Source organism: Epinephelus moara, chromosome 2, assembly GCF_006386435.1.
Source record: "Epinephelus moara isolate mb chromosome 2, YSFRI_EMoa_1.0, whole genome shotgun sequence".
Classification (NCBI taxonomy): Eukaryota; Metazoa; Chordata; class Actinopteri; order Perciformes; family Serranidae; genus Epinephelus; species Epinephelus moara.
The window spans coordinates 5975095-6001087 of NC_065507.1; the positions used below are offsets into that span (position 1 = coordinate 5975095).

Consider the following 25993-nt stretch of genomic DNA (forward strand, 5'->3'; position numbering starts at 1 on the left):
CTAATTTTTGGTATGACTAAGTCATGGTATGGTATGCTGTACATAATCATGGAAACTGTCAGTGTCATTCTGTCTGTCCCACGTTTTTCTACTCACTGACGTGGTCAATCTATGTGAAACTGCACATAGGCATTGAGGATTGGCATAGGTAGACGGTGACAAAGCTACCAATGGGTATGGACTAGCTTTAAATTATTATTTATTCTTCTTTCGTGCCAGGGAAACACAGAAATCTACTCTATAAAAATATATAAAATATAAATAAATGTCACTTTGAACAAGAAGCCTTTTTACTGTATATGATACATCATAATTCCCTCTCTAATATCTAGTTTATAGTGCAGTGAAAACTTCAACAAATTTATCCTTCAAACAGCTGATTTATCCAAGTTTCTCGCCAAAAGATACATTTTACAAAATTAAACACATCATGAGAAGGTTACAATCTACCTTCGCCCAATACTGAAACAGAGCTTGAACACTTGACAATGTAAATCTCACTATACTACTATAATGAAAAAAGTGTCTGTCACACATATATCACGTTGCTTAACATGTGATTAGGATTATTAGATACGAGTTTGTGTTGCCTACCACAGGTTGGGTATCCGCTCGGCCATGCCTGTGATGCCAGCGATGATGTTGCTATGGGAGATCATGACGCCCTTCGGTATGCCTGTGGACCCGCTGGTGTACATGATGACTGCCATGTCTGAGGGCAGCGGCTGCTTTCGCTCACGTGCTGCTGTAATGCGAATGTGAAAACACACACACATACAGATGTATAAACACGCATGTGAGCTGAGTGCCTCAAAACTTGCACACACACACAACACAGACTGAACTGTCACAGCCTTGCACAAAAATATATCACAGTTTAAACCTTGTCCACAGACACATGCATCTGTCTGTTCCATTTGTGCATGTGAGCTGGATAAACAGATTAAATAAAAGAAAATACAGAGGGTGTCGAAGGCCAAGGAAAATATTAAAGTGTGTGTAATTCAATAGAGTCTCTGTAAGAGTTCAAACACGTGGATGGAAAATAGTCAGCTGTGATATTAAACAACCAGGCCCGTCTTGGCACACTGAGGAGTTTGTGTCTGACTCTGCTCGCCAGAAACACCATCTCTTGTCTTCCTCTCACTCTCCTCCACTGTTGTCTCTCCTCATTGTTTCCCCATCTCTGCTCTTTTACCTATTCCTCTTCTTTATCTGACACTTCCATTACCTCTCATTCTCCCCACTCTTTCCTCTTTAATCTCATTGTTTATTTTTTCTCTTATCAGAACTCCAACTGTGCACATGTGGAGGGCACTATGTCTTCTTCAGTTAATCCAGGCCTGACTTTCATCTTAGTGTTTTGGACTTCAAGTCACCTCGTAGGCCTGAATCTTCTTTGATATTGCATTCAATGCATGTTCCAGGAGCCAAATTGTCCGGGGCGCTCATGCCTCCTGTGTGACCAGGGAGCAGCTTGTGGTTGTGTTTGCTTGCACTTGTGTGTCCGTCTTCATGCCTACACTTTTTAAAAAGCTCTCCAGAAAACTACCACAGCTATTTAAGCTTCTTCTGGACATCTTCTTGCAGGTGAATTTTCTCTGTTGCAGTCAGAGCACTTTACCTGCTTGTAAAACTAACCAGTATTCAACATCTTTTTATCCCTCTGCTATTCGTCTTTTAAATTCTCTGTAAATTCTTGTTTTTATATCTCTTTTATGATAAACTGTCTATTAACTTTTATTGTTTGTAGATTCCCTTATTCCACTGAACACCTTTGCATATTTCTTTATGTCTGTTTTCTTATCTTATCACTCATTTATTTATGTGTCTACATGTTACTGTATGTTGTGTTGTAGTGTGTGCAAGGCAAGCTGTTCAAACAAATTGCTCCTGGTGGGATTAATAAAGTTGCCTGAATCTGAATCTGTTTTCAAGTACCCTAATAAATGAAGTACTCTCATACAAGTGTGATTCTTCAGTTGATACTAAAAGGTGTGTGCAGACTGTGGTGCAAACTAGTTTTTACTACATGTCATCCAACCACATCTGAAGGCACAGGTGTTTGTAGCCGTTCCAGATAGCTACACTTGAAGGTGGAGCAGAAAAATCCTGCAATCAGAGCGAGCGGCAAGGTGCAACAAATCCTACAAATGGGAATAACGTTACACACTTACGCACATACCTGTCTGCAAAGGAATTTATGATGATACTCTTGTTTGTACATATGAGAAAGTGACAGAAACAGTTGTGCAACAAATAAAAAAGAGAGCCAGTAAGTTTAAACCCTGACTCCTTTCTCACCTCCACAGTGTGACAGTGGGTGGAAATGTCACACTGAACAAGCACTTCACTTCAAGTATAAGCTGGTGTTCAGACTGAAAAGAGTCCTGATTGAAAACAAGGCAAGGGGCTGCGGTGATTGGGGGTGTTGCCTCAGGCACTGGTGAGACCAATGACATACAATCCAGGAAGTCAAGCTTTGGCTAAAGTCAGCACAAACATGTCGCCACCAATGATTGCCTTGAATGAATTTATTGTATTTATCATACTGATTTTATCTCACACTGATGGATTTGTATGTACTGTTTTGTTTTTTATGTATTTAACTCTTATTTTAACTCTGGCGCAATTACTTTTCATTGTGCGCTGTCCCTGTAAAAATAAACAACTGAAATAAAAAATAATCGATCTGTGAATCTGACAGCTCATCAGACGCCCAGCAATTTTTAATACTATGAGGCAGGATCCTACAACTCTGGAAAGATATCACAACTATTCACTCTTTTATTGTGACAGTCACGGGGTAAACATTAGGCACACATCGTCTTTTCAATAAAGGAATTCACCAGGAATGTGCGCTTGCATGTGACTGGCCAACACAGAGTGTTGGCGGAGGATGTCCTGTTGTGTTGCAGCAAAACTTGCACCAGGTTCTACTTTTAGATGGACGACCATATATTGTTTTGCAGGAGCCCCCTGTGCTGGCAGGGTTGATGACTTATATTTTAACTTGCTCTTGAAACCTGGCACCTCTTAGCCAAGTCATCTACTGGGCCTGATATGACCCTTTGGCGGGCTGGTTCTGGCCCACAGGCCGTATGTTTGGCTCGTCTAATTTAGTCTGTGTTTACATTATCCTTAATTTCTTTATTCTAAGTATCAGTTTGGTATTTTGATTGTTTTTAGATCTCAATTTGTCTGTACTCCTATTTTATATTTGTACTGTATTTCAGTGTGACCAGAGGCACGTCCATGTGCTTCTAATGAGGATCCTTGAATAAACAATAATCGTAGAATTACAATATAGCGACCTCCTTGAGTGTCACTTTGTTTATTGTTTACATTGTGAAAATCCAGCAGCTCACTGCTGTGCCTTCTGGTGAAGTCCTCTTGTAACCCGTGTAGTGCATAGGCAAGTATGTAAACAACAATTTAAGATGCAGCCGCTTGTCCGCGCTAACGCATGGTTTAAGATTAAGTACATCTGCTGCCTTGAAGGGAGCCTGAGGACAGCTTCCCTCTTTCTCATGATTCATGTCACTGTTGCATGAAGTTGAAGGATCATTTGCGAGTTTTAAAATCCAGGTCAAAACCAAGAACTAGAAGACAGTTGAAGAGACAGTCACGTGTCTCTGGGCCTCCCCTCTGACTCAAGAAGTAAAGATCAAATCAGTTTAAAGTGGGAAACAAAACCAGTTGGTGGTTTGCTTGGCGAGCAGCGGTGTACTCCTCATTCCTCTGAGTGCAGCGGGCCTGAATATCCAAACGCAGGATAAACAGAGACATAAAGGAGAGTAGATCACATTACAGTCACAAGCCCCTCTTCTTCCTCTTACACAGATACGCGGCGTGTAGGAGTGCGAGCTGAGAGTTGATGTCATGTGAAGTTAACAGCGCTGTCTGTAAACATGACCCTCCCCTATATCCCAGTGCTCCGTCCTCCCTTCCTAAACCTACTTCCTTCTCTCTTTATCTGCACGACACTACCAGCTTCTCTTGTTTTGGGTCAGTCGGTTCAAGGGGCCACAAGAGAAGGCAAAGAGGGGGCGAAGACTTGTCCTCATCCATCTAGTCCGCTAACTGAATAAGCGTCGTATCGACCTTAATCTGACACAGATGTGAGCACTTCCTCATTCACATGACCTAATGGGACTGATACCAATCCGCCCACAAGAAAAATCCACCATAACCATCCCGTTAGGAGTGTAACTTAACCTCTAAGCTACTGAAACAACAGAGATGCACAGTATGAAACACACGGGTGAAGCTTTACATTTGATAGTGATACTTCTGATCTAATGTAAGGGGGCGGTGCTCTTTTGGTTGAGGTGGTTTAGGCCGACTACTTTCAATAAAACCTACAAAAGTTTTAATTGAAAGTGCTTTAACACGTCTTCATTTGAAGCTTACCGTTCTCCGGCCTGTCTCCCAGCTTCTGTACAGCAGCCATGTTGTGCACGCTGATGCCACGTGGATAGCCGGGCCACGAGGTCGGTATGTTTTCCACCACGATGATATGGTGCAGCCTCGGAACTTCAATGAGGATATCCTGACAGACACAAATGTAAGCACGAGCACAAATATAACAAGCATCCACGTGCCGTGTTCACGTCGTTAACAAATGACAAGAACCAGGTTTCCTACAAACTCCATGCACATCGTCTTCATCAATATTTGGGCTGAGAGGGGACGTGTGAGAGTAAGCAGAGGAGCTGAGTTTACACCACCTTGATAAAAGAGGAGATGAATTGCCAGAGCACGATTTGTCTTTGGGGATTGCACCTGTCCAAAGCTCTTAATATCAAGCATGTGCACTGCTTCTTGTTTTTATGTCTCTGTGGTGACACTCTGCGCCGCTCCTCCACCTCGATAAGCACTGTCCCAGTATCTCAGGTTCTCTCTGATGGATAGTGGTGGACCAGAGACAATTTGATGTCAGAGCACTGACAGACTCTGGACCAGCGATGTAAACCCACCTCAGCTTAGTTTACTTAGCTTTCGTACACTGAGATGAAGAGAAATGTATCTTAAAACATAATCTTACGTGTACAGCTGTGTTTCAGATTATATCAAACTTTTTATGACAGTTTTGGACTTTCTGTAATTTTGTTGTTGAAAACATTTTTCAAACTTCAAGCTCGACTTCAAAAAATCTTTGCAAACCACTAAAATATTACATTTGTACATTATTATGTAAAGGATGTGTCTGAACTTTACCTCTCAACAGTGCTGCAGTTAAAGTGTGGTTAGGTTTAGGCACTAAATCTTCTCGGTTATGGTTAGAAAAACATCATGTTTTGGCTTAAGATACATGTTTTCGGGGCCACAGTCTCGACAGGAAAAGCAGCGATGTCTTGGTAGAAAAATCAACCGCTTTCTGTGCCACTATCCCTGCAGGAAAAGCAACAACGTCTGGGTAGAAAGCAACTGCTACTGGTGCCTAAAAAGCAGCTGGAAACACGGCAACTGATTTTGCTGTCTGTCTCACACAGTGGTCTGCAGTTTGGCAGGTGTCGCCTTAGTGTCACACCACCCACCATCTCCTCCACCTTCAGATGACAAAGTCAGTTCATAAACTGTCACTTTAGAAACGTTGATTTGAACGTACGAAAATGTGCAAATGTACATTGTTCTCATGGTTTGCAGAAAAGTACCATGCAATATTTTTCTGGACTGTCCACACAGGGTGGATCTCTTACATTTTCCTTACCACTTTTTCATTATGTCCTTCAGCTTTTTGAGACAAGATGGTTTCGGACCAGAAGCTGTTGCTGGTGTTGGCCTCTAGCGCCCACTAGGGCTGCAGAAAGTTTTTTTCCATCAAACACATCGTGGGCTGTGATATTGCACTCAGGGAATTTTTTAAGTTGTTAAAAGACCTTTTGTAATTCAATGTGATTTTTTTCTAATAAAAGAAAATTGGAAATACTTTCCTTTTTTTTTTTTTTTATCAATTTAACAACAACTTGTTCATATTACAGCAGTGTGTGAAAGCAGCAGAGAGGCAGACATTAGAACACTTTAATATCTGTTTATTTATTGCAAGAAATATTGTTATTGAGATCAGTTACCCACGGGTAACATGCAAAAAGCTGTGTACCAGGTAAAAAAAAAACTAGGCATGGGTGGGTAGCGGGTAAAAACAAAAATATTCTTTTTATTGTTCAGAAGAAAAGATGTGCAGTATATGTGTAATGTTTTGACATATAAATCACTATTATCAAGCCACACTTAATTTTATTTTGAAAGTCAGTGACACAAGTTGAAACTTTGACCCCGTCATCACATTCAGCACCGACGTGGAGGACTCCAGCCATGAAACTTTGCAGCCCAAGGATGAGGTGGTAGCCTACATTGAGTTCAAGACACCCAAGAAGGATCCTTGAATGCATCCAGTGAGTGTGCATAATGTTTTCACCATCCCGGCATCAAGTGCAGCGAGTAAAAAACACGTCTCCTCCACTGGATTTGTTATTTAAGAACGGAGAACCCAGCTTAATGTGAGTGACTGTAGATTGTGTGCATTTAATCACAGGTGTAGGTCAGGTCGTGGGACTTTTATTAACGTGTGCGAATGGGTGTGGCTTTGACTTAGACATAATGATGGGTAACAGGTTGGTTCTAGTACTGACCTTTATGGGTATGGGCGGGCGCAGGTTTTCAAAAATGGACCTGTGCAGGACTCTGATTTAGATACTCAACTTAATTACCAAATTACCAGTCATCACTGCTGGTTATTGTTCTTTGCCTGTTACAACAAAATGCCTGAACTAACGATGCACAGTTGCACTCGATAGATCTGTGGAAGAACTGGGCAATGCCTTAAATTCAGAGCCAGATGACCGAGTGTCGCTGCTCCCTCTACGGAGGCCAAATACTCAAGTGGAGTTTACATGAGGTGTCGTTTCCACTACGCCACAGTGCTTAAGATGCCTGAATGCCACTGACTACCTAGAGCTTTGAAACAAATGCCATATTTCCTGTGGTGTTGGAGTGTGTTCTAACCTTGAGTCTGGTCTCCAGGAGCTCTCTGCTGGTGATGATATGTGTGACCTGAGTCTCATTCAGTGCGTGAGCGATGGCTGGACCTCCCAGTGTGGAGTAAAGGGTAACCACTGCAACACACACCCACAAGAAAACACAATATACCAAAAAAACGAAATAAATATTCCATTTGTCTTGTTTCTTCATTGTATTTACACATCATCATGACAAAGTTAATCATTTCTAGACATGATATATCAGACCCTGCTGACTGAACTCACTTTGTCATACATAATTAAGGGTATAAAGTATTTTAGAGAGCTGCTCTCTCTTGTTGAATTCAAACTGCAGAGCTGCAACTTTACCACTTCAAAAAATATATAAATATAGATATACAAATACACACATATCATAGACCTTGGTTCGAGTAAATCATGACTAATAGACAGTGACGCTTTTGCAACAAAATTAATTCACAGGAAGAAAACATTACTGGCTATAAGTCATACAGTACTTCGTGGAATAAACGTACGATCTGGCTCGCTGTCTGCAGTGACTCCATGCCAGTATGCCTTTTCCAAAATGTCAGCCAGATGTCCGAACCAAGGGATGTGTCACTGAACTAACCCCTGAGATCTGAAGGCTTAAAGCCGCAGTCAGTACATCGACTGGCTGAGAGGACAGAGATAGATACAGTCGATCTGAAGCCTCTGTTAACCTGAAATGTTCTGTTTAGTTGGCTGTAGCTGTGTGTGTGTTGACTCTGTCGGAAACCTGTTGTATCGGACTGCACTATAATGTACAGGGGCTGCTTTGTGCAGTGGATTAAACATAGATAAACACACTAACAGAAAAAGAGGACTCAATAAATAATATAAATAATGTCTTATAGCTTATCGATTGGTCCGTGTGTGTGTGTGCAGTCATGCTTTAGACAGGGAAGCATTATGTGAAAATAAACCATGTACGTGCACTCTGTCGACACCACTCAGTCGTTCAGACTTGGCCCCTCCCATGCCGATGACATCATCAAGCACCTCAAGAGGCCTCTGCACAGCATGCGAGCCAATGGGACACAAGCTCTCACTGCCCGACAAGCACTCTTTTGGGGATATAAACAGTACTGGTATGCGCGAGCGTGTGTGTGTGTTGTGACTAAGTGCATATTTCTGATGGAGCGCTGGTATGTGTGCTTGCATTAACGCGTCCACAAAGGAGCATCGGCCTTAGAGTTTGATATCTCGTATTGCATGCAGATATTGAATCATCTGTGTCTTCAACATATGATGTGGTTTGATTAAATCACGTTGTGTTTCCTCCAGAGGACATTAGATCACTGAGAAAGAGATGGACACCCCAACATTACACCCCTATGTTACTTTTGAAGATGCCTTCACAAACCTATACGATATCATCAATATGCTCCCATAACAGCCTCCACTCCTCCTGTTGAAGGCTCTCCTCACGATTATAGAACCTGGCTGTGGGGATTTGCTCCCATTGAGCCACATGAGCACTAGAAATGTTATGAAGGAGCAGTTCCTGCCTCGTGTCCAGAGTGGGATCAGCTGCTAAAGAAGGGCAAGAGGTGTGGTCTCAGATATCTGTAACTTAACATCTATAGCTGCTCCTAATGTATATTTTTCTGTCCAGCTGGCTCGGGAGCATGACCTAAATACATCTCTGACTGCTTCCCAGTGGAACATAATTTAGAGGTCGGCACTGAGATCTTCTAAATCTTGTAGGAAGCTCTGAATACGGCCCCAGGTGTCAGACTGTAGGCAGCATGCGTCCAAGAGGAAGCTACATCGCTAAATAAAATGTAAATGTAAGGATTGGCATTGACCCCTCGATAAGTCCCGCCCCTGAACACAGACTGGCCAATCATAACGTAGCATCAGGCCGGCTCAGACCAGGGTCCGACAACAACACAGCTGTGCTCCGTTGACTCTAATGCAGTCGTTTCAGATTTCCTTCATTTTCAGGCTGTTTTGTGGATTTGGAGCTAAATGTTGTGCCTGGGGCACGTCGTGTATTAATGATACTCGTTACCTGGAGAGGTTGGAAAAAGATAAATGTTTCTTCCAGGGGCGATTGCTCTGAGAAAACAAGGGAGGCTGAACTTCCCCTAAAATTTCATAGAAGAAATGGTCAAATATGCACTATTGAATTTACATTAAAATAAGAGCGCTAGGATGCGTTTAACATCATGACTATGATGTTCAAACATCAGCTGTTTATCACCAGTTTTCAAACGCGACCTCCCTGTCATACATTCTCGTGTCAGCACGGTGGACGCGGAGCCTCCAAGCATTCCTATGGGACAGCGCTGAGCAGGTTTTTTTCATGCAGCAAAGTGAGACGCTCATTGGATAAAAGCGACAAAATCGTCACTTCCAGGGGGGCTCAGCTTCCCTGGGACCTAATGGAGCGGTAGGCGGGAGTGGACGCTCGGTGTCTGCATGATGATTGGAGGAACTGTCTCAGAGGCTGAACCCCTTTGTGATTGACAGCGCTTTGGAAATACACACCGGCATCGGCGAGTGGAGTCTTCTGACAGAGTGCCGTCTGGAGTTCCTGATTTCCATAAGAGATACACCACAGTACAGGTGTTTAAACCCATCTGAAGATCTTTGAGGTGTGTTTTGCTGTGGTTCTATGGCATGAGTGCCTCGCTACAATATGACACATTTTATGATGTAAACTTGAAGTGAGTTCCCCTGTTTGAAAGACCAGCAGCCGCCACTGGTTTCTTCCCTGTTCCAAAACCAAAATCAGACCCTGAAAAGTGTAGGGTTAGCTAGCTGGCTACTGAAGATATAGCCTACTGAATGTATACACATGCTGCTTTTGCTTTTTAATGATTATAACAGTGAAACAAAGACCGACCCTGCTGTACAGGAACCAGTGAAGGGAAGCAGGGAAACTTTGCTGATAGTCGACCAGCTGTGTGTCATCGCATTGACTTCCCCATGTGATCCCTGCCTGTCTGGTGACAGAGGTCCAGGTGCTAGCAGCGGCACAGAGGCGGTGCCAAACACTGTTCATCTGCACACACTGTGATGCCACACAGCTGGTTCAGTATCAGCAAAGTTTCCCTTTATATTCATTGTCTTGTGTGGCGATCAGCAGTGATGTGGTGGTTCACTTTTACACTGTGATCTGTAGCCTATAGTTCGGCTTTAGCTTCTAACTATCTTTGTCTTTTTAACCTGTTGTTGCTGCTGAGTCAGTTTGACATCCTGGATATATCCTTCAAACACACACTGTAGACCCCTCTGTCTGCTGCTCTCTGGAATCTCTGTTTCAATTTTTCCTAAAACATGATAATATCTCTTCAGGGAGTGCAGTTAGTTACAGTGTGGGCTCATGCTTAAGCTGACAGCTGGTCGGACCATCACAAAGGGGCGGGGCTTAGCAAAAGGTCAATTGAATCTGGGGTTGGCCGTCACATTCACTGGAAATACTGTTTGTAAACAGTAGCTGAAAAAATCTTGCATAGTATATCTTTAAGCTCGATAATCCTTTCAACTTTTAGACGATGAATGTGAAACAATCTTCGAGTGTCAAATGTAGACTCTCTGCACAGTGAAGCTCAAGTGCAAAATATTTTTGGGTGGAGCGGGACTAAAAAAAGTGGCTTTTTCTGTGCGAATAAGTGCTCGAGTGTTTGTGTGTGTTTGTGTGTGTTTGTTGAAAGATCAAAGCACCAGAAGCAAACTGGCTCCAGGTCATCCCTTGCATCCGAGAGGAGACGCACAGAGGAAGAGGGTGAAAGAGACGGAGAGAGGGAGCACTGGTCTCATGAGGAAATGACAATAGATAGACAAATGAAAAGAGGAAGAAAGGCCAGGAGAGGTAGAGCAACACAAAGTAACGAGGTCCTCAACCCTGCGTCTCCACGCTGACACAGACACATGGGTTTATGGGACAGGGCTTAGTGACATCACAGTCTTGCGTCATGGAGCTCTACTACTTCCTGCTCTGCTACTGTGTGTGCGTGAGTGAGTGTGGATGAGGGCCATGACACCTCCAGCCGTGAGATCTAAACACTCGTTTGGGCTCCAGCTCGACACACACACACAAACACACACACAAGAAATCGTAACAGAGGTCCAGGCTTTCCTCAGCAGGGACAGAGTTTGTAAGATGTTCATCCCTGTGTTAACTTTGCCACTCTCTTTTCAGTTCCACAAACGGGGTCTTTATGAGGTCGCTCAGATGTTAGAAGCACCCAAAATTGAAGTTATGGTGTTTTTATGTAAACACCAGCCTCATGCAGAGAGTGTGGTGCTCTTTTATCTAACTCACATATATGACAAGTTCAGAGAACTCGCTGATGATGATTTTCCGTCTAACAAAGAGCTAATAAGCAGTAAATATATGATGCACACACACACACGCACACATACCGAGTGTTTGAGTTCACTGGGGGCCTTTGGCTGACTCCTTGATGCCTCTGTCAACATCAGATGCTCACGTACACCCTCTCACCCCTCTTCTGACGCCATCACCCCTCACTTCTCTCCCTCTCCTCACTCCCCTCCGTCTCTCCCTCAACCTTTAACTCCTTTTCTACCCCCCGCGCTGTGTGTTATGCACCGCCTCGGGCCAGTGTTTGTGTTCGCAAGAGAGAAGGACGCTTTATAAAGATGCTTTATTGGCTTGGACTCGCAGCGCTTTTTTAAAAGCATGTCAGTTTAATGGAGCGTAAACTCAAGAAAACGGGGAAAATGAAGGGTGCTGCGAGGACAATCGCGAAGAATTAATGGGCTTAAAGTGCTGCCGTGGATGCTCATAGTAAGAAAAAGTACTCTTTGGCTGAAACATGTCTCTGTAGCTTCAAAATTTACAGTTTGCAGGTTTGGAAAACGTCTTTTTATCCCGAGAAGATCATTTTGCTGAAGTAAATCTGCTTTTTTTAATGTCATAATTCTTAAAATATCCCTTTTAGCTGTCAGCTTTGTGCTAGCGTTGAATGATTTGTCTTGACCTGTTCACCTGAAGGAACCAAAAACTTTGTTAGGCTGACAGATACAGCATTTTACTCTTTGGATTACTTCTTTACAAGCTGAAAGAACCACTTTCCAGTACAAAATACGCCTTCTGTCAAAAGCACAGCCAAAGCATAAGTGGTGACGATGTATAAAATATCAGTATTTGAGTTTCCATCACAAGAAAATGAAACGGATGGAGGGAAAAAAAAGGAGCGAAGGATGTGGGATACTTATGTAACACGAGGCAGAAGGGACAAATTGACCTTCTTTTGCTCAGCTGGGCCCTGCGTGTTACAAGTTGTCCACTGCAACCACTAACGTGCGCGCACACACACACACACACACGCACGCATAAACAGAAATAGCTATAAATCAGCCTAATTCAAACACATTTGGAAGAAGCACAGTGGGAAAGCCAAAACTGAATAGAAAGTGTACACAGAGTCGCTTTTAAAATTGTAGGATTACCAAAACTGAAAGTGCTCTACAGTGCAGAGGTCAAAGTTTTCATGACTCACTATCAATTTAGGGAGCCGGCATGTGATTGAGGGCCACACAGGAAAAGTGCAGTTGTGAGTTGTCCATTGATACCACTAACTTTAGCTAATGGCATTAGAATTGACTTACATGCACAAAGTGTTCCGGTTTTTGCCCTTATTCCAAAAATTAGGGCAAAAACGGCCTTTTTCATGAGGTGGTAGCTTTACTCGTCGACCCTCCTCGATGTATTCCTGTGTCCATACTCACACATAGCTGCACTTACATGGGAAGTTATACATGAAGCAGGCCTGGGCGGCGATGATCCACTCGGCTCGTGTCTCACAGAAGATGGCGATGTTGTTTTTTGGCCGCTGCCCCAGTGACGCCAAACCGCTGCCCAGCTGCGACGCTGCCGTGTGGATCTCCTCATAGGAGAGCCAGCAGTACTCACCCAGAACCACCTGCAGGAGGACAGAGGGGAGCGGGAGGATATGAGAGAGACATGTTGTTAGTTATGAAGCATAAGGGGAATAAAAGAGTGCGATATATAAAGACAGGAAGGATGCAATGTTCCAAATCATCGTATTTATAAAGGCTCAGTTCCCAGTGTTCACTCAGTGTCACACTGAGTTCTTTTTGTGACTATTTAGAGGATGTACTGAGCCACTGAATCAATACGCATGATTGCTGGTACATCTTACCGCAGGAGCACATCCCACACTCACATGTTTGGCCTGTTTCACATTATAAAGACACAGGAAAGGGAGCAACAGTTTACTATTGCCAAACACAACTACTTCCTCTTCTCATGCTGTAGTGTTTCATGGTCATCATCTGCACAAGAGGAACATAAACACAGGCTTCTGGATTTACTCTTCACCTCTCAGTGCTACACTCATGACAGGTAACAGCCACAAACACACAGCAGCTTCCTGCATGTATGAGTGAGGTTATACTGGCTCCCAATGGTTCATGCGTGGTAGTGCACACAAAGAGGCACACTGTAACGATGACTGTACTGTACAGTGTTCCACTTGTTGGGAGCAGTAAACAGCTACAGTAAGACACGCTCTCTTGCAGCATTAAAGGTTTCAACAGTGGGGTTTTAATTGGATTAGAAGGATCAGGCTGTTGGGATTAGTGGGGTAATGTTGGTTAACGCCTTAACAGCACGCTGATACGTTTCAAAGCTTTCTGCTGGGCAAAGTTTACACTGAATGCTGAAATAGCTTTCAAGATAATCTGTGAATCAGGTGTTTGTATAAATTAGTAGATTTTCTAAAAGGAAGCACATGACATGGATGTGAAATGTTCCACTAGCCTGCATGATGGGACCAAATCTGTACTTTACTTTTCATACTCTTCTTTTTATCCTGTTTCCTCTCCTCAGATGGGACGGAGGAAACAGTAGTGCACCAGGTAGTGATGCCTTTAATACAGGGGGGAGGAGGAGGAACAGAGGCTGTGATGTTGGCTCAGGTTGCTAGGATGGGACAGGTGCACCTCTAATCCCATGCTGGCTGGTTAAACTCAGTCAGACAGTTGCACCGTGGTCGACTGTTTGCTCTGGAAGTGATAGCTGGGGGTCAATCCTTGCCTTGCTCCCTGGTTAAAATGAGGGCTGCTTACAATTTGAAGAATCCCATTTTGATTTGACTGTCCTCTCTCCTTCTTTCTAGGTTCCTTCTCACTTATTTTTAAATCTACTGATTGTAATCAGTCTTCCTTTTTCTGCCCTCAGCGAAGCAAATGCCTTGACACCACTGTCCAACCAGTGGCTATTAGGGGTGTAACGATCCATCGATCTGGATCGATATAACTATTAAATGATCAAAAATCCAATATCATCAATGCGAAGTGAAAACATCGATCCATATTGTCACCTTTAGGATATGCTTCTGTTCTGAAAGTCACCGTCAAATAGCTGTTGGCAGATGGCAAGAAGCAGAGAAAGAGGATGAGGATAACTTTATTTACTTGGGAATGTATCAGAAGTTTCGAAATATTTTGGATTTTGGAGAAAATACGGGTCAACAGACAAAGCACATGCCATTATGTAAACAATGCTGTGAACAAGTAAAAGACAACATAACATTACCTCCCTGGATGGGCATCTCATCCGCTCATCCTCCTAACTGCTAACTCCTAAAACAGCTGGAAACCACAGTAAGAAGTGTATTTCTTGGGGGAAACTTTGATATTTTTCAACCTGGTCTTTTTTCTCTCCATGTTTTTGTGTCCAAATAACAGAGACAACATTTTTTTGCAGTTGCTCCAGTATTGCAGCAGATGTGGTCTCAGCCCATTTGAGATTTTCTTTGGCAGACCACTGAACACTGGGATTGGCCCCGTTAGAAGACAACTCCCTGACACCACTCAATGTGAGGATGAAATGCTGTGTTATTGTGCAAATCTGTCCTCTGTGCTCTCTGACACTCACAGACAGGTAAAGGACACCTTACCAAATGCAGCAGAAAGGCAGGTACACGATGTAGAGAGAACGCTGCTGCAGTGAAACAGGCTGTGATGTCACCACTCATGGCAATTATGCACTGTCAATATCATCCACTAAAAGTCTGACGTTGTGTTTAATGCCCTTTTTATCTCTGCACTCATTAGATGTGTGTTCCCTGGCATGTTATTAGTATGTTGTTACTTCTATAACCGCACTTCCTGCATCACTCTTTACCTTCTTGAACACCTTCCCGTTGCTCTGTCGCTCGTCCTCCTCGCTGATCACCTCCCTCGTCCCCAGACAGTCTCTGTGTGGGAACCTCGTGGCCGCGTGCTCAAACACCTTATCCAGGGTGTCCACTCCAGGGTGCAGCGACGTCACCAACCTCTTGGAGGCACTCACCGCCCGGTAGGGTCCCTCGGGACGTCCCAGCACCGAGCGGGCCTTCGCCCTCTTGGCTCGCTCCTCCTCGGAGCCGTAGCAGCCCCTGTCGGGTCTGGAGACCCAGCTGAGGATGTAGGAGGGCAGGAAGGTGATGAAGGTGTAGATCCACACCATGAGGTGGAAGAGGAGCAGCAGCATGGGGTTCAGGTCCTCCTTCTGCTTCATCTTGGTGAAGCTGTGACGATGTTGGAGAGCAGTGAGGTGAGAGTGTGGAGGAAGACGAGCTGTGAGAAAAGTTCCTACTCTATTGTCGTCGGTCCGTCTTTTCTTCTGTCCCCTTGTCTTCCTTCCTTCTTTTTTCAGAGAGCTTGATTCGTACACCCTGGTGTCCACACTTCTGGAAAATAAAAGACATCAATCTGACATTTGACTAGTGTCAAAATAAGATTACCCCTGTACTCGTAATGATACCTACAAGTACAAGGATCTCAGCTCATTCAGAAACCGAAACAAAACAGTCAGTCACATGTACTCCAGCACTCACAAAAAGCAGAAGGGAAAATGTCAATTGCAAACCGCTGTGTGACAAACAAGCCCACTCTGTCTGTTTCACATGTTCCTTCTCCTTCCTCCAGCCCCTGTATCCAACACACTCATAGAACATATGCAGCGTGAGTACAGCACATGTAACTGTCAGTGTCATGACTGTTAAATATCAGGAGCAAAAAGACAGGAAGCAGCAGGAACAGATTAGAAAAAACAAACAGAAAGTGAAGAAACCAGAAGAGAAAGTGAAAAAAAGAAACAGTAAACAGGCTGTATACGACACTGAGTGTGAGAAGGTGCACGACTGGTCTCTGAATGAGCATATTTGAGTGTGTGAGACAGGATACAGGCCACTAGATGGCAAGTGCGGGCCAACAGAGGGACAGATAAGGACACAGAAAGAACAAGCTGCAGCTCATTGTGTGTTCTGCCAGTTAGTGGATCCAGTAGCCACACTGGTACCCATTAAACTCCCTGACGTAAGATTAGGGGGGATTTTGATGCAGCGCTCAACAATAAGGACTGCAAGTAAAATGCCTCGTTTTCCCGGAGCTGATGATGGAAGTAGCTAAGGGTGAGCCATCTCGCCTCCTTCTCATCTCTGCTGTGAGATGCATGGTACTGATCGGGCACTCGCTGAAAATGTTGGCAGGTAAAAACAAAATGTATGAGCAGAGCATTTCAGTATCCTGGTAACAGGTGTTTAGCTGGGTGGCGTTTGAGGATGTGGGCGATACTCCAACTTTGTTTTGAGCAGCTGGCAGCAATTTTGGGAAGAAACTTGCAGCAAACTTTCATTTTCGATACGCAAGAATGTTTGTTGCTTTGCATCTGCCACACACTGAAACCTGACTCTGATTCATTGACTGAACCTGTTCAGATCCTCCGTCCTATCCAATGGATGTAACATTTCGAGGATGTTTAGATCTGATTTCTGTCGTCTGACGCCACCTAAGTGCACAGACTTATTTAATGGCATGTCTATAAACCAATCACAGTGTGAGCCACGCCCCCTTTTTTAAACTAGCATGGCCGACCGTGAGGCAAAGAGGAAGCACAAGGCACGTTTCAGTCTCTAAATCATATCATTAAAGCTCATAATTTGTGTTTAAACTATGTTTAAAGTAAACATGAGATGTCATATTCAGTATACATGTCAAAATATCATATGAAAGATTTATAGCTTTTACTCAGGATTTTTTATTAAATATCCATCCATTGGAACAGACAGTGGATCTGAATTATTGGAAAATGAACAAGGGAAATACAGTTCTGATTTGATTTTCTAATGATACAATCAGTTTATAGGACATTTTTTTGATTATGTACACAGAATATTCATCTCAGGAGGTTTTCAACACACTGTTTTCTGGAGATGCTTCAAAAATTGAGGATATTCTGAGCAGTGATGACAAATACTTTGCAAAATATATATGCAGGTTGGTTTAAAGCATCACTTTAATCATTGATATCAGTAAATTACTCATAAAAAATAAACAATCTCATGTTTTTCGTTGAAAAAAGGTCTGTTAAAACCATTTATTGTCATTTTTACTGGTAAGTGATTTCTGCATTGAGATTATTTGCCCAGTGGAATGGACAAAATTAATAAATAAATAAATAAATAAAGCTATCCTAATCCATTTTATTTTGATTTAATTTAATTTAATTTAAATTAATTTAAATTATTTTATTTTTTATCTTCTATTTTTTATTTTATTTTATTTTATGCTTTTGAGATTTATGAGTGCATTTAATGTAGAAATCCACCATTACAATATTTGTGTTTGGAGCATAACTGGGTTCTGTGCAGGTTAAATAAAAATTAAACATGATAATTACCTTAAGTCTTCAGGCAAGTAGATTTCCAACCTACTTGCCTGACCAGGCAAGAAAAAAACATAAACAAACAAACAAAAAAAACATTGAACCCTGCTGGTATTTTTTCTCTTCAACTGTGGTTGCAACGATTTGACATTTTCCCAGCACGATAACCAGGGTTATTTTGGGGTGAACAAATGTTTTATTACCATAACACAAACTTGAAACCTTTTTGTTGTTAAATGGAAGTATGTGTAAAAAGTTCCCCTTTGACAATAACTAAATAAAGGTGAGATCTTACATCCACTTGCATATTATTTTCAATATCATACATAAGCAAATGTACTCAGTATGATAACCGTCACCTGTCGTATCACGGTTTACCTTTAAACCAGTATATCACTGCAACCCAGCTGTATGACTGTTTCTAAAATTCATCTCACGTCCTAGTTTTGATTGTACCACAACTGTATCTTTGGACGTCGATGAATTAGGGTTGTGATGGAGACTGTAACATACAAGATAGGTGCTGACAGAGTTTGGGAGCTGTCCAGAGTTCTGAACAGCGTCTTATCAGTGCGGCTAGGTGTGTTTGAACAGGTTTAAAACTACCACTTAACAACCAGTGTGAGAAATACCCATAATGCATATTGGCATTTCTATTCAGTCAATCTTTACAATCATGCAGCTAAATAAACAAACATGCCCCCTGTCAAAATGGTGTGAGCATGCACACACACACACACACACACACACACACACACTCTGTATTCTAGCATCAGTAATTCATTATTCATATGAGGGAGACTCCTCTGAAGCACCACATCTTCCTCCTCACAAAACTGCCCGCTGACATGCACTGTCTCTCCCAAATACACTCATCCCTCAAGTGTCCCTTTGAGACTCATAAATAAATGAAGGATTTTACCAACAGCGCTCTCCCAGACTACCATCTGTTCCCTGCGGGACGCCGACTCTGCAGCGCTGTCGTTTCACTCGGTGTCTTGTTTCCCAGCCTGGATGGCTGGCTTTATCACGGGACACCACAGCTCACCAAATCTGCACCCTGGTGGAGGACATGCTCTACCCCATCGCCCGCTATCATCCACTGTTTGCTTGTTGGTTTCGTTTTAATTTGCAGAAAGTCAAGGTCGATGGACTGGAGGCCACAGAGGAGGAACAAACTATAAAACTAAACAAACTGTGAGACCAGATGAAAAGAGCAGAGCATCAGCAGAGCATGGAGCGGGCAGACTTCAGAGTCTTCTACTGTTGTTTTTACAGTGTGCAGAAGTTTGAGGTCTGCTGCATGAACAGTTTTAAATGCACTAAATCTGAAGCCTTTGAGATGGTTTAGACTGAATGCTGAAGCGCTACTCAAGCAATTTAGTAATGCTCTTTAAGAGAGATTTCTAAAAGTCTGGTCAAAATCAAAGCAGCACAGGGTCAGTCTCTGGAAACACTGGAATCTAGGTTTCCCATAATCTCTTTGGTTAGACCCACTGAATGGTAAACACCCACTTCTAAACTTCAATCTCCACCCACACAGTTTGTAACTCAGGCGCTCAGTTACAAACTTGAAGGATCAAACTCAATCCATGATGTTTTTATACCTTGGAAAGCTCATTTCAGAGCCACACAAGGCATCAGAGGTGGGACCAAGACGTTGGTGTCGTGTCAAGTGTCGTCTCTAGCACATACTGGACGTGTTGCGCTGCAGCTCATCAACAGAAGAAAAAAAAATCTGGAGATCTCGAGAATAAAGTCGTAATATTACGAGAAAAAACGTGTAATATTACGAGAATAAAGTCGTAATTTAATGAGAAAAAAAGTCATAATATTACAAGATTTTAGTTGTAATATTACGAGAAAAACTCGTAATATTACATGTGTGTCGAGGCAACACCCCTGAGACAAAGAGCAGCTGCCACAAGCAGGTTCATCCTCTAACCCATTCTGTTTGTTGTTGTTTATTTCCTTAAAAACTACGACTTTATTCTCATAATATTACGAGTTTTTTCCCTAATACTCCTTCGTAGCAGCCTTAGTCAGAGAAGTGCAAAATAAGTCAGTCACAATACTGCACAAAGTGATATAATCATATTATTTATTTAGGCTGACTATTATTCAAAAACCAGAAGATTTTAAAACTGAAAAAAGCTGCACATACCCACATGTGAGAAGCAGTAAATGTTTGGCAGAGTTGCTTAACCCTTTGAAATCTGAACAAATTGGCCTGATGTCTCTTAAAAACCTGGGACCAAGGCCATGAGCAGCGAAAAAAGAAATGACCCCAAAAATTTGCAAGAAATTAGTAAAAAGGAGAAAATTCAAAACTTGAAAATAAGTTTAAAAAAAAGAAGAAAGAAAGTTAAAAAACCAAACAAGGACAAGACCTGAAACAAAAGTGTGTAATAAGTCTAATAACCCTGTAACATGTAATTTTAAATATGTAATAATAATAATAATCATAAATACAGTTTTTCTCTAGTTTTTTTCTTTTTTCCCTATTTTTAAAAAAATAAATTCTAAATCTTTTATTCAGCAATTTATGGGACATTTCTTACCAAGTTGCTCGTTGCCTTTTTTCCCCATGTCTTTGACAGAAATCACACTCATCGATTTGTTCAGGGTTCAAAGTAGGGATGCACTGAAATGAAAATTTGTGGCCGAAGCCGAAGCCTAATAATATTAAGCTCTTGGCCAAATACCGAATATCGTTGTTTAGTTTTGTATTAGTTTTTGCAGATGAACCCNGGTTTGTGGGCCGTGAACGGCTCGTTTCTCCTCTGACACATCACGTACGGTCTGTGTTCGGCTGGCTTGGCTGTTCAGGTACTTCTGGGCAGTCATGACGCCAAGAAGAGGATATTATTGGAGCCGACTTCTCAGTCGCCGGTAAGCCGATGGCCGCCATATTTGACAGGAATACATTACTGTCTGTGTCTGTGACCCCCGTTCAACCCACAACCGGCGGGATTCGCCTTTCGTTTCTGCTGCTGGTTGAAATCTGTAGGCTGCTCGCACAGCGTGCTGAATGATTTAAGCCTACTTTGCTCGCTCAAAACTATTTTTAGTCGCAAATGCGAGTGCGGTGATGGACGGATCGCCACACTGCCGACATTTTACTCCGCCCGTCATGGCACGCTGTTTGATTGCGTTATCAAAACATGCTGCTATTATTTGGCCTTGCTTTTAACTTATTCCACCGAATACCGAATGTGTGTTTTTTTGCAATATTCAGCCGAATATATTCAGTTACCGAATATTCGGTACATCCCTAGTTCAAAGGTTAAAATACTTGCAAAAGTGATGTCGCTCCAGGTTTCATAGGATTAAAAAGTGTCCTGAACAATTTATTGATGATTTAAAAAATAGCTAATGATTAATTCTCCATCAACAATCGACTAATCATTTCAGCACTATGTCAGGACAGTACGACATAACAGTGGAAGGCACTACTGTGTGCACTGACACTGGTCAGCTGGCCAGAGAGATAAGGTGATGCAGTCAGAGAAGGAGGCAGGACTTGTGACGACATGTCAGCTAAGCTTTGTATAAAGATGGAGAGCCACATTTAATCACACTGCTTTGCAATAAACATCTGTGTGAGTAGAACATCCATCATAATCACTTGTCTTGTCACTTGCAGCCCTGATTGGCCGTTTATCAGCCAGAAGAAACGGGTCAAACCAGGTTTAGACAAACAGGCGCTTGGCCCGGGTCTCTCTGAAACATCCAAGCACACAATCTGATTAACAAGTCTAACTCCTCTCTGTCTCAGTAAAAGGTCAAGACCCTCTTTTGCACCACAGCAACACACAAGCATAAGTCTAATCTCTTACCTTTAATAGTGAGAAGCGGGTATAGTCGCAATATGTAGCCGAGCAGTTGCTCAATGGGTGCTTTATGCAATAAGCAGGCGCTTTGCAGGCAGCCTCCACTCACTGGATTAATTGAGTAATATTGTGACATGGTCTGTGTAGTGGTGGGGTGAGCAGGCGTTTGTGTGTGTATGTGTGTTTGTGTGTGTATGCTTCCTCAAGAGATTGTGTGAATGAGGTCTTTTGTGCAGCGACGTCATCGTGCCTTCACCCACACAGCTAAGCAGGCAGGCCTTGCAGTCTTCCAGAAAGTTCAACATGGCCATTGTGGCGAAACGACGCAGCAACACACGACTCGGTCTCAAGGGTCAGACTGTGTGTGTGTGCGCGTGTGTATGTGTGAGACAGAAAGAGAAAGAGGGGATGTTTGTGGCGTGATTGTGCATGTGCGTGTGCGTGTGGGAGTGCAGGACAGATTTGCACATATTAAGTGTATTTGCTCATTTCAAACGGTGACATAATTAAAAGCTTGCAAAACAGCTGAAGAGTTTTAAGTGTGATTTCATGGAGAGTGAAAGCACAGAACACAATCGGCTGGATTACGTGGATCAGACTGCAGCTTTTCTCTGCTTTTGTGTGTGTGTGGTGACAAACTGGCAAACATGCCGGTCACCAACCCGTCCTTTCTCTGCTGTAAAGTCTCTTAATGATTTAGATGTATGGTTATTTATACAACAACTAAATCAATAGAAGTTTCTTGACAACAGAATTAACAAGTGAAGTAAATAAAAACCAAGAAAACTTTAACTCTTCTCACTCATCACTCTGTGCGAATATATTTACTTAGAGTATATGTTTTATAACACTAAAATAATGCAGACTTATATTCTCCTCACTTGCACTGGTGAAGGTGCAGCTTATTTTAAATGCTTAATATAGCCTACTGTTGTAGTAGTTTAATCTATAAATATACATCATCATGTATTAGTTGATTATATATTGTATTATTAATCTATGTTTTCAAAGTCACTAAAGCAGACAGATAAATGTAGTGGAGTAAAAAGTACAGTTTCCCTCTGAGATGTAGAGCCTAAGTTGTATGTGACGTGCACCTCCCCAGAAATGTAACTACACGTTGCGGAGACGCAGACCTCCTGTCTGTTTCTGTAAGCTGAAACCATTTCCCTCAGTGGAAACAAAGCTTTTATTTACTTTTATTTCACAGATAAGAAACAATAAATNTTGTAATGGAGCTGAATTTTGTAACGTTACCTTTGTTAAATGTTGCTGTTGTCACAGGATTTACCTGAGAAGAGGAAAAGTCTGCTAGCAGCTAGGCTAACTTATACAATGTAAAATGCCTTAGGCTTGTGCTAATAACATTAGCATGTTGTATTTGTGGGGAAAATGTGTCCAGATAAAGACAAGTGTTTGTCTGTGAATGCTGCGAGTTATAGTGAAGCTGATTTGTGTACTTGTGTTTGAAACTGTCTCTATTAAGCCATGTTTAATGTGTGTTTAATGTGTGTTTTGAATCAACTGAACTTTACAGCACTTCACAGAAACCACTGCTGCCTAGTGTTTTGGAGGTGTAACTGCAGAGTGACACAGACGCACTACTGCACAAGTATAAATGCTCACAACGGTGTAGGCAACGGCGTACGATCTGCCACACGAGTATAAATCCCGCTTTAGTGTTGATGGAAAACTTGTAAGTGAGTGAGGGAGCGGAGCTGTGCAGAGAGTGTGAGTAAGGAGAGAAGCACACTGATATGCATTAAGTAACGCAACTTCACCCTACATCAACATAAACAGTATTGCCTTAATCTTTATCATGCTTCAAAATATATCAATATATCGTACATAGTCGTTATATCGCCCACCCCGGAGATATAGTGGAATATAAATTAGCATAAAACATAAATACTCGAGTACAAGTGCCTCAGAATTAAATATTATATAGCTACTAAATATTATTGGTAGCAGTTCCCAAGTATTCTGTTTCTACTCATTACTAATCAATAACGCCAACGACCAATATTTTTAACATCACAATTCAGAATTAATCTGGAAAATAAAATGTAGAAAATAAATAATAATGATAAAGTTACTGGGGGAGGAGCCCCCAAGACCCCCCTCAAATTGTGTAGGTTGTCCTAAACTCCTAGAAACGCCCCTGATGAAAACACTGACAGACACTAATGTATCATAAGGAAAATAAAATAAATCTTAATAATGACAAGAAAACAAACTGATTTTAGTTTTATAATGGTGGTCTCAGCAATAAGCCACAGATGTTCAAGCTGCAACATCCAAGCTCATTAACAAGTCAATTATACCACAATGACAAGATAACTTCCGGTTTAGAATTTCAAAATAAAATATTCCAACTCCTGTTGCTACATTTTTGAACGCTGCTCATAAATACTTATGGTAAAATAATGTTTGGTGTTGGCCAGAAGAAATAATACCAAATTTCGTCCATAAACACACCAACAATGGACGTATGACTGTGTAATGAAGGTAACCAAATGCAGCCTAGTATCTAACGAAAAGTTTAAAGTTGAACACAATGCCATTTAAAAAGAGCTCTTGAAAATATGAAGTAGGCTATACTGGTGACTCTCTTCCTACGCTTTGGTTCAGCTGATAATATTAAGTTACATAAATAGGAAATGGCACCGTGCTGCATTCACTAACATCAAATACTTTCAGGCACACGTGAAGTCTCGTGTCTTAATTTTTAGACTAAAGTTCGTGACTTCCAAAGCTATCTCTGTCCTCCTCGTGCAACTTGACGCAGCTGCAGCATCACGCACATCTGGGTTCTCACGCGCATCACAAACACCGACAAAAGAAACTTACCACAGGTGTCAGTTCATCCAGGATCCAGCTGCGGACAGATGTGACTCCCAACATCCACCGGCTCTCATCTGAACGCTGATATCACACCCTGCAGCCTGGTCTGAGCCCGGAAGTGACTCGCGCGTCGTGTTGTTGTATGAGGATGGATAGCGGGTTGGGAGGAGGGGAGGGGGGGTCAGGCATTCCCTGCGTTATGATTGGACTCATGGAGGTGGCGCGTGCTGGGGGCCGGGCCAGATGAAGTAGGGCTCGAGGTGACTGCATAGGGGTTACTAACAGTCACAAGGAGCTAGGGGCCACGCGCACGGCACTCACGCACACAACCATTATAATGTGACCGTGCAGTGTCAGACTCTTCAGAATACAGAATATCATGACTGGGGAAAAAAAACTCTTTGACCCAGATATAAAGCTCTGACCTCACCAAAACACACACATGCAAGCACGTGCACGGCTGGGAAAAATGTCCATGATGTCCAGGGCCTCACCTTACATTTATACACACACGTGGGAGTTGTGAGAGCAGGGAGTGCAACCTTCTGCACACAATCCTGATGCATGATGCATGATGCATGATGCTGATAATGATATAATTCAGTTTATCTGGTGTAAATATATGTCATTTCTTGTCTTTGTTCTCCAATATCTCTCATTCATTATGAATATTTACCTTAAATGTTACACCCTTTGTGTCTCAATAGAAATATAGCTATGATGAAGGTGTGACCGTGGCAGCGTGATGACTCACTCTGCGGTGTCGTGCAGTGGCAGTGTGATGTAGATAATGGAGACAGACAGACAAGCAGGCGGCAGACTGACCACCAGATTTATAAGTGGAAAAAAATGCACCAAGACTCGTTGCCCACTGTCTCCACTTTGTCGTCAGGGTTAAATCCCACCACTCCATGATTATTAGTGTCAAAATCTGTCATCATTATTGTGAATATCTTCCTTATACTGTCCCTGTTACTTACTGATTCTTTGCTGTCATACACTTCTGTATCCATCCTCAGCTCTGTCTCTCAACTAAAGTCCTTGAGAACGTGGTTTCTAAGCAACTTTTATACATGCTGGATAATAGCAATATATTTCTGATTTACAATTTGACCCTCTGACACTCCACTAACATTTCTCTCCTCAGGCTCACTAAAAATAAGTGTCATCAGTGGCTCTGAGTGATGCACACCCTGGTTGTCAGGAGTATACTGTACTTAACTGCATGTCCTGTCACTCATGACAGTTTAATGGAACTGAACAGTTTGTTTAATATGACGTCCCATTGTTACGTCACATTGTGCTGCATATTGTTTCTCTTTTTAAATTGCAATTTGTATTAGTTAATTTTAGTTTCTAAAGGTTATAATTACAAGGATGCATAATATTGGATGTTTTGCCAATATCCAACATGATGATATGTAACAACTCATTTGACCGATATCCGATATCAATATATCCACTTTTTTCCCACCTAATTTTAGTGATCAAGTCTCTTCTGTCATATCATGCATGCATACTCTTATTACGATGGCCCACCAGCAGATGGAGACATGAATACTTTTCAGTGTATGTATTATTCATTCATTGTGCAAATTAAGAACAAGAATGTCTGCCTTTTCCCATATTTCATTTTAAAG

General features: G+C 42.2%; 1 protein-coding gene across 2 annotated transcripts in view; it reads right to left on the reverse strand.

Moving 5' to 3' along the window:
- The window catches only part of LOC126397858 (fatty acid CoA ligase Acsl3-like), a 44146-nt gene extending 19664 nt beyond the window's left edge, over positions 1–24482 (reverse strand). Inside the window, exons 1-6 of one of the 2 annotated variants that reach the window (XM_050056877.1) lie at positions 24360–24482; positions 15154–15700; positions 12748–12925; positions 7009–7118; positions 4414–4552; positions 595–745 (exon numbers count right to left, since the gene is read on the reverse strand). In XM_050056877.1, the coding sequence (XP_049912834.1) occupies positions 595–745; positions 4414–4552; positions 7009–7118; positions 12748–12925; positions 15154–15528 (953 nt within the window). In that variant the 5' untranslated portion in view covers positions 15529–15700; positions 24360–24482. Of the gene's footprint in view, positions 1–594; positions 746–4413; positions 4553–7008; positions 7119–12747; positions 12926–15153; positions 15701–18598; positions 18739–24359 lie in introns of those variants that run through there. The other variant, XM_050056867.1, reaches the window with a different exon arrangement.
- Between the last annotated feature and the right edge of the window lie 1511 nt (positions 24483–25993).